Source organism: Rhincodon typus, chromosome 12 (assembly GCF_021869965.1).
Source record: "Rhincodon typus isolate 14 chromosome 12, sRhiTyp1.1, whole genome shotgun sequence".
In the NCBI taxonomy this organism is placed as follows: Eukaryota; Metazoa; Chordata; class Chondrichthyes; order Orectolobiformes; family Rhincodontidae; genus Rhincodon; species Rhincodon typus.
Window position 1 is genome coordinate 2457507 of NC_063343.1, and position 10214 is coordinate 2467720.

General features: G+C 40.7%; 1 protein-coding gene across 1 annotated transcript in view; it reads right to left on the minus strand.

The window, feature by feature from the left end:
* Positions 1-8527: 8527 nt before the first annotated feature.
* Positions 8528-10214, minus strand: part of LOC125484562 — a 19603-nt gene continuing 17916 nt past the window's right edge. Inside the window, exon 5 of the mRNA XM_048603890.1 lies at positions 8528-9174. Coding sequence (XP_048459847.1) covers positions 9113-9174 — 62 coding nt within the window. The 3' untranslated portion in view covers positions 8528-9112. The remainder of the gene's footprint in view (positions 9175-10214) is intronic.

Below are 10214 nucleotides of genomic sequence, written 5' to 3' on the forward strand. Positions count from 1 at the left end.
GGGAGTGGGAGAGGGGACAGCAGACGGGAGGACTTCGCTACGGATCCCTTTACATTTCTCAACAGATTTTATTTGCGGTTGGCGGGGTGGCTGGCGGTTTCTTCTCCCCACCCCCGCATCTCTCCGACAGAAAAAAGTGTTTCTTTTAAGAAAAAAAACACCACCTTCTAACAGTCTATTTGCGGCCTTCCGAGACTGATTTGCCGCGGCGAGGTCTCCTGTGTCGACGCCCGCCCGGAGCCGGAGGATTTTTGTTTTTGTTCTCGCTCCTGGAGGGAGAATGGTCGCTGCTTCCAGGGGCTTTCTCGCGGAGGGACCCCTCGGGATTTGTTTTTAAAAAGGAGTCCCCGGGAATACCTGTGTGTTTATTTACACTGTGTGTGTGTGTCTGTGTGCGTCAGTGTCAGGAGCAGGCCTCGAAAGTTGAGCATTTTCTCTGCGCGGCTCCTGCAGCCTCTCCCCTTCCAACACAAAATGGCGGCGGCGCCGCTCGGGAGGGAGGGAGAGAAAAAAAAAACCGGCCGTTAGCCAGCACCGACAACCCCCACCGCACCCCCGATCAACACACACACACCTCCCCCACCCACCCGCCCCGTCATCAAACATTACCCACCCCATCCTTTCCCAGGGTGCCCGGCACCCTTTCGGAGTCTCCACAAGAGGATTTAATCCTCTTTCTTTCCCCTCTCCACAGCCTCACGCCGCTCGCTTACCTCCGGCAGCCGCTCGAGCGAATGGGAACAGGCCAGATGGAACCCGCGGCCCCACCATGCACCGCGCGGCCCGACACTCCCATGCTGCACCGCGCTCCACCCACACCCCGGGGGGGGCAAACAACAACAGCGCATGTGCAAACCCGAAAACTTTTGTTACAGGCGAGGAGCACGTGACAGAGCACGCATGGTTCCGTTCCCCTGGACTAGAAACCTTAGCTTGCTGGATGCTGCCTGACCCGCTGTGATCTCCAACATTTGCAGACAGTAAGGCCTCAGGCATTTGTTGCTTTCAGTGAAAGTTCCATTCCAGCAGCTCCTCCAAAACCTTGAGAGAAAACATCCCCACCTCTTCCCCCCCCCACTTTGTTTTCTTTTTTTAAATTAACTTATGTTCCTAAGCAACCTGTTCAGAAATATTACACACCTCTCGTAGCGCAGTCAAAACTTGAACTTAGGCCTCCTGGTCTACGGGAAGCCACTGCGCCACAAATTCACTCATGGGGCATGGGATATACAGATTATTATTTATTAGTGTCACACCTACCTAACTACAGTGAAATGTTTTGCATGCCATATAGGCAGATCACAACATACAAGATCACATAGAACATGGGATGATTAGTCCCACGGGGAGGCATACAAGGTTACGGCTGCACAGGTGGTGTACAAATAGATTTAATACCCATCCCTAGATGCCTCAATAAGATGGAGGTCTTCCAAAGAACTGCGGGTGCCAGTAATCAAACAAAATCATAAATGTCTTTACAAGACTCAGCATGTTTGGCACCATCTGCGGAGAGAAACAGTGTTAACGTTTCAATTCCAGGGACCCTTCTTCAGAACACACTTCCAACTGCTTCCACCATTCAATGGGATCATGGTGGACCCTTTATCTCAATGCCATATCCCTGCTTTCTCTCTATACCTATCGCTGCATTCGATGAAAATGAAATCTATCTCTTTCTTGAAGACACTTGACCTCCATGGCCTTCTATGATACAGAATGCCACAGGTTCACTACCCTTTGACAGAAAAAGTGTTTCCTCATCTCGTTCCTACAAGGTCTACCTCACAACCTAAGACTATCTGTCTGCGTTGAATTCATGTCAGCTGTTCACATCAGCTATTTCAGCAAAATATTTGTCCTTTTGAAAAGTTACTGAAGTCTGTGAAGATCTTACATATTAATATCAAAGGATGGAAGCTGAAAATCAATCATTCATATTTTGCTTTCATCATATTCTGGCTCAAATTATCTTCAAATGCTAAAAGCCACCCAGTTGTATCTCAAGGGCAATTAGACTATTAATGCTGGCTTCTACTTGTGCTTTCAGGCATTCCATGAATGACTTACAAAGATTTGATTCAATATTAGAACTGACAACAAGAGTAAACAGGCAATGATAAAGATGTATCATGAGAAAATAAAGTAGTAATATTGCAATTAAGGGAAATAGACAAAATAATTATAAAGGAAATTTGAAAAATAATGGATGAACACACAATATGATTGGTTCAGATGTGGTAGAGGTGTGGATTATAGAGAAAATGTTTCCTTTGTAGGGGTAAGCATAATTAATATAAACAGTCACCAACAAATGTAATAGCGAATTCAGAAGAAACCTCTTTACTCAAGGATGGTGATAATTTGCTTTTTTAAAATATTATTGTCATGTGTACTTAAGTACGAAAGTATAGGATTACAGTGAAAAGTGTATAATGTTGCCAATAAAAGCACCATCTTAGGTTCAACTACCTATGTACAGAATCTTAAGAACAAGGTAGAAAGAAAGAACAAAGTTAAAAATTGCAGTAATTGTCATATTCGCATAAAACATAGGAAATGAGGTTAAAGGTTACACATTGCAGACCTTCTTAAATCTGAGTAGAAAATAAAGAAATAAAGCTGAGAGTTCAAACATTACAACCTTTTTTAAGTGCTTAGCCAAGGTAAACCGCACTTTTGAGGAATCACCTCAAGACTGGAAGTCCAGTCAGGCCATGCCAGGCTGAGAGACTACCATGCTAAGATGAGAGTCTGCCACACAGGCCGAAAGTCTGCCATGCCAGGCCAGGAGGTCACCACACCAGGCTAGGAGGCAACTCCCTAATATGATTGAAACAAATAGTACAGTTGCATTTAACAAAATGCATACAAGGAAAAATGATTAAAGGAATACAATAATAGATTAAAAGGAGGAAAAAGATGAGGCAGTGTGAGTGGAGCATAAAGATCTGGATGGACCTGTTTGTCTAAATGGTCCATTTCTGTATTATATTCCTATATGGCCATCTGTTTAAAAGATAGGGTACAATCTGATGATGTAAAATGTGTGGATGCTTTGGATAAGTAGAATTTTAAAAAAAATAAAAATGGGCCTCTTGATAAATCTAGGGAAATTGGTACAAATTAAGGAGGAAATCTTAGGAAGGATGAAGAATGATGGGAATATTAAATAGCACAAAAGGCCATTCAGCCCAACTAGTTTGTACTCAGGCAAGTTTGACACCATCACCACCACACTCCCTCCCTGTCAATCTATTTGTCTCAGGCTTTCACTTCTGCTCACTGTTTTTTCCTTTGCAAATTTTTGTTGATTACTTTCTGTGGTAACGAGTTCCACATTCCAACCACTGAATTTTTAAGACCATAAGACATAGGAGCAGAATTAGGTCATTTCGCTCCACCATTCAACCCTGGCTGATATTTTTCTCAACTCCTTTCTCCTGACTTCTCGCTGTAACCCTTGATTCCCTTACTAATCAAGATCCTATCTATCTGTGTCTTAAATACACTCACTGCCACAGCCCCCTGTGGCAATGTGTACCACAGATTAACCACCTTCTGGCTGAGGAAATTCCAAAGGGTGGTCCCTTCACTCCGAGGCTATTCCTTTGAGTCCTAGTGTCTCCTAAGTGGAAACATATTCTCCATGTCCAGTCTATCCAGGCCTCTCAGTATTCTGTAAGTTTCAATCAGCTTCCACCCTCCCACCAATCCCTCTAAACTCCATTGAGTACAGACCCCGAGTCTTCAACCGCTCCTCATATGACAAGCCCTTTATCCCTGGGATCATTCTTGCAACACCCCCTCTGGACCCCCTCCAAGTTCAGCACATCGTTCCTGAGATACAGGACCCAAGACTGCTCACAATATTCCAAATGCGGACTGAGCAGAACCTTATACAACATTTGTATTCTAGCCCTCTTAATTCTAAATTCTAGCCCAAGCCAAACATAGACACACACAGGAATTCCTAGAGGCATGGTTATCAGTCCGCAATGCAATCAACAAACATACAGAATTGGACCCCATATAAAAACCCATACAGAACAGAACCAGAAATGACACAATCACCATACAGACCAGACAGTATAAATTCCAAGCGGAGTAGGACAACATCGCTTCATCGGAGGCCTCACTGATGATGTTACCTAGCATGGTGACGAAACGTCTGTATGAAAACAAGCCAGCTCGGTGAGCAAGTCAACAACCTCAAATTTTCCTGCCCCCAGCCCCCAGGGCTTGTCACACCCAATATGGCCCAAATCACTGCCATGCCCATTTTTAGCCCCAATGCTAACTCTTCTCCAGCAAAATACTCTTTGTCCTTTCCTCTCCATGCCCACTCATCTTTTATACAGCATGGACATTAATCAGGGTGTATCAGAAAAAAAACTGGGTACCAAACTATAGGGTGTCTCGCTATTCAAAACAAGAAAACTGTCATTGATAGAAAACAAACACCCAATGCCATGAAACTGCAAGAACAAATGCCTGATGAAAACAAACATTACGATATGTTAAACATTCCACTTGTGGTTTATATCTTATATCAATAAACATTTCTTTCAAGTACTTAAAAACACTGAGTTAATACATGTTACAATCAAGAAGCAGGTGGAGCAATTCTCATTAGACAGCCCAGTGTGAAAATGAATGGTTTTCTACCATTGGCACACACAAATACTTAGCAACATCTTTTCTGAACTTCACATTATTTGGGCAGTTGCTTCACAACTTTTCAAGTCGAAACGGGTTTGTGCACTTTGTTTATATCAGTATGCCTTTTCAGAAACTCAGAAGGTGCCTTACCTCATTCAAAGTTGCCCCTAATTGGAACCCAAATGGTATCTTACCTCTCCACAAGAAATACAACATTCCTCGAAGATTTACTCTTACTCCCCCCCATCACACACATTCCCCATCCATTCCAACTTCAGCAACCTAATGTCCTCTGTACATCCAGCATGATCTCTTATGCCCCATGACAGTTTAACTCCTGAAAGCACTGTGGGCTGCCCTACCAAGGATTGCAATAGTTCAAGAAGGGATATTATCTCAAGCTTCTCAAGGACAGTTATGGATAAGCAATAAATGCTAGCTTGGTCAGCAATGCCAATACCCCACGAATGAATTTAAAAGTTCCACAAGTACTCCTGCACATTGGAAAAAAAATAGTTGCACTGCTTAAATTTCTATATCGTAGGCCATGCTCCATTGAGAAAAGCACTATCATTAATAATGGTTTCTATTCATTCATGGGATGTGTGTATTGTTTGTCAAAACAGCACTTGTTTCTCATTCCTAATCACTGTTGAGAAGATAGTGAGCTGCCTTCTTGAGCCACTACAGTCAATGCAGTGCAAATGCTCCCACAGTGCTGTTAGGGAAGGAATTCCAGGATTTTAACACAGTGACAGGGAGGGAAAAACAATGTAACTCAAAGTCAGAGTGATGACTTGAAGGGGATCTTGCAGATGATGGTGTTCCTTTGTTTGGTAGGTACTGTCAAAGGATCCATTGCAAAAATCTTGTAAGTGGTACACAAGCTGCCACTGTGCATTGATAATGGAGGGAGTACTGTTGAAGGCGTTAGAATGGGGTGTCTTCAAGCAAGCTGCTTTGTCATGGATAGTTTAAGAGAGCTGTGGCAGCAGAGTCCTTATGTATATTTAAAGCTGTGATAGATAAATTCTTGATCAGTCGGTGAATCAAGGGCTATGGAGAAAAGGCAGGGAAATGGACATGAGGAATGTTGGATCAACCACGTTGCAATTCAATGGCACAGAGGGTTTGAAGGGCCGAGTAATCTACTCCTGTTCTTATTTTTTATCATCTTATGTGGAAAAATGTCTCCTGCCCAAGGGATGTGAATCTGAAATTTTCCACTCCGAAGGGTTGTGGTGCTCGATAGATAAGTTTTCAAATATCTTGGGGAATCAAGAGATGTGGGGAGCAAATAGGAAAGGAGCTAAGGCAGAAAATCAGCAATGATTATAATGAGTGATAGGGCAGGTTTGAAGGGGGCATGTGGTTTGTTTCTTACATTCTTCAACACTTGAAGAAAATCCGCAACAGTACAAGGAAGGAAAAGAGCAGGACTAATTAGTTAGCTCTTTCAAAGGGATGTCATGTGCCTGTGCTGTACTATTCTAAATGTCACTTGGTGCAAGGGATGTGTTAGCCTGTTGTCCCAAGTAGCTCTGATTTCCTACACGCAATAATACATAGAAAGTTAGTGTAATTTTCTTTGATAAATGCATTGTAGATATTGACATTTGGAAAGTTAGTGCGATTTTCTTTGATAAATGCATTGTAGTGATACATTGTAAAAATGCATTTTAACTCTTACCTTAGGTTTCACCCTTTATACACAAGATTATTGGGAGCATGTGATGTTTTCCTCCAAGATGCTGTTAAAGCAGTGACTGAGAGATTAGTTTAAGATTGCTCCAAAGAAGTGGAACAGGCACTCAATCAAACTTTCTGCTTTTCTGGTGTAAACATCACAGGTTCTTATCTTCTTGAATTTTACTCTCTTTTTCTCTGTCACAATACTGGAAGAATACATTAAAATCATTGATACCTTTCGCTAACTTTGTTTAAGTCCTCATCATATTTCTAAGCTAATTACTTCTTGTTAAGATGCACCAATATGCTATGTTTACTTGTCAGATAGTCTATTCCACACATATCCAATGCATTATTATTCTGAGGGATCACAGTTCAAATGAAGCTCCAGCATAGGCATTACCATCACATACAAAAACAGAAGTTGCTGGAAAAGCTGATCCTACCCTCAGAACAGTTGTGAGGAAGGGCCACTGGACCCAAAACGTTAACTCTGATTTCTCTTCACAGATGCTGCCAGACCTGCTGAGCTTTTCCAGCAACTTCTGTTTATGTTTCTGATTTACAGCATCCGCAGTTCTTTCAGTTTTTATTGGCATTACTATATCCTTACCATACATTGTTCAACCTGATGTGCCATTTGATCACTGTTTGTACATTGCAGCAGTCTTGGAACATAGTTAGTGTATTATCAAATGTACAGTAATGAAAAAGCATTGTGAGAAGAGCGCTGGAAACTAAATGTCAGTTCTGCAGCACACTGAATGTGGGAATTCACCAGAATCAAGTCCCAACCCAGAGATGTGGCAGCTATGACAATCAATCCCATTCTCCAATACAGTGAATAAAAATTGCACAGAGAGAGAGAGACAGAGTGTGTGTGTGAGTGAGAGTATGTGCACGCATGCATGTGCGTGTGTCTGTCTATCTGTCTATTTGTGTTGGGGGGTATAGGGTGGACAGGAGATGCTTCAAGGCATTAAAAGATATTTTGGCCAATACACAACCAATCTGGGCTGGAAATGGTTCATCACTATGACTGAAGAAGCTTATATGGGGCAGGAGCTCCACTTGAGACCTCCTCCCTTGGTGTGAGAGACAATATGCAGCATGGTTCAACAAATGCATTTTTAAGGCAAGACTTACAAACGTGTCACTTTAAAATAAAGCAGCACCTCCTACATGAAGAAAAGGCTTGATATTCTGAGAAACACAAAAGATAGGTGTCAGGGAAATCAGTTACCACACAATGTGATGTGCCACATAAAATTTCAAACTAAGACTGGGAGACGTTGGTGGCTGCAAAGAAATCAACAAGGGTCAGCCTATGTCATGGCACTTAGCAGCCCAGGATGTTAAGGGGTACAAAGGAAACACAAATATGTTTGTATTTAAAACAGCTGGCAGATTCCATACTTGAACAATCTTCAAGGGATTCTCTATCTGTAATTGCACCAGCTCAGTAAGTGGATGATTAATTACTAAAAAATCTAACAATAAAAAACTCAGAACAACAGTGTGAAAAAAATCCTTTTTGGGGACAGCTAAGAATGACTGAGAGCTGACTATAATCCAAGCTGTAGCTTCAAATGGTGGATCAGGACTTGATATAATTGTCAGGGAAGAGAAATTTCCACCTTTTCGCAGAATTCTGACTTGTTATTTATGGAACTGTGTCCTTTTACATGCTTTACCGACTTCCACACTTCATTTCATATGCACATAACCCAGCAAGATAATTTTCTGTTGTTAGCATGGACCCCGTAATATATACATGAATTGCACTAAACATTGAAAAACAAAGGTCACTTTGATGATGTTACACAAAAGCGTAGGTTCACAATTTGTACGATACCAGATGCTGAACAAAGGGATCAGTCATGTTTCTACTCATTTGAAATCCAAAAGTTCCACTCAGTTGTAGTGGCTCAGAAGTATTTGCATTTCATCACAGATCATTTGACATTTTGCTCTACAATGTGTACATGATTCCTTGTCACAAAAAATTCACATCTATTTGTCTTCAGCTACTCTCATCCCTAGATCATAAAAGGTGCCGTTTTTATCAAAGATATCATGGCAGAAGTGACTTTTTGAGGCACTAGATAAATTCCTGTAGGAATATCGATTATTTCAATAATAGCTTTGCATTCTGCAAACATGTGGACAATAAAGCTCTAAATTTTCCAGCTTTATTAACAAGATATTATTACAAGGTTGTTACACTCAACATTTATTTTGATCACATCATTTTACAATGTTAATAGAATTCTAGTACATTAAACATCATTGACTTAGATAATAACACAAGGATAAAAAAAACTCCCACAAAGCAAGTTAAACAATATCGTCCTTGCATTGGAAGCAGTTGTGAAGAGCCAAGGCAGGGTGGCAAAAATTAGATTGAGCTGTCCCAGAAAATTTGGAACAGGTTCCGGCTTGAGAATATTGGCAGATTTCTGGAGAGTAAGTTGTCTACCTAACTGCCCGTAACAAAATGGTACATGTTCAGAACAAATCAATAACTCACCATTTTGGCTAGAGAACAGTGTAGCACAAGAAGATCATAAATCTCAAATTTCTACTTCTGCAACAATAAACGCAAGAAAAATTTGACTTTTGTCAGTTTAATTTTGTTTTTTTTTAAAGTCTAACTTAAACTTGATATTCAACAACAAAACTGTTCTAAAATATTGAAATCCAAAATGGGAGAGATTCCTTCTGCTGTGATCGAGTGAACATCATCCTGCTCTTACCAGTTTCAAGGGATGAATATGTTCTTTAAGATAGGGTGCACTCTGGGGTGTCCTCTATATGATCGTCCTGTAATAAAACAATGAAGGATATTTTCAAACGTATTATCAAGAGACAATTTAACATTTGGTAAAACATCTGATATAGCACCACGGTGCATTGCAGTTTTGAAGAAGATGGTTACAGCCTCGTGTCCATGTCGTTCCCAATACAAATTCACTTTGCAGTTTAGCGATGGGTTGTAAATGTTAGGTTTCATAAGGAAGATTAAACTTTTTGTTTTAAAGAGTTCAACCTTTTCCAGAGAATTTTTGTGGCTGAGCTCAGCCCTCTATCGCTCCCCATCTTGGAATTAGAAGGTCCAGTCAAAGACAGGCGCAAGTAACTAAGAATGCAGTACCTATTCCAAGGCTAAAGTTCAGCGGAGCCTTAAAGCAGTAAACAGACCAGGAAGGAAATGTAGAGTTGCAAAAGTGCTGCTCTTGCTATTTTCCTTATAGCTCTTCCTAAATTCAGCTTATATAATCTTGCTACTACAAAATACTTTATTCACCATTTGCAAATAATGTCCTTATTCTTACCCTCCAGTTGTGTTCAATTCAGAGCAGGTCTATATCGGAATCTAATGTACCTTCCCCTATTTTCTACAAACATATTGACAAATACGTCATATTCTAAATTTCTAAAATGCACATCAATTTAATCTTTCATTAAAAATTAATTTCTCTGTTGAAATGATTACACATCTATTGTAGCTGAGAATTGATCTTATCATCACCCATATACAAACAATATAATTATACTAAAGTTTACAATTTTCAAATTGTTTATTAAAAAAGTGAAATATTTTCAATCATTTGCCAATAATATTATAAATTGGATATAAATTGTCCCATTGGGAACACCCAGCATGGGTTCATGAAGGGTAGGTCATGTTTAACTAATTTGGTGGAATTCTTTGAGGACATTACTTGCATGGTGGACAATGGGGAACCTGTGGATGTGGTGTATCTGGATTTCCAGAAGGCATTTGACAAGGTGCCACACCAAAGGCTGCTACATAAGATAAAGTTGCACGGTATTACAGGTAATGTATTGGCATGGATAGA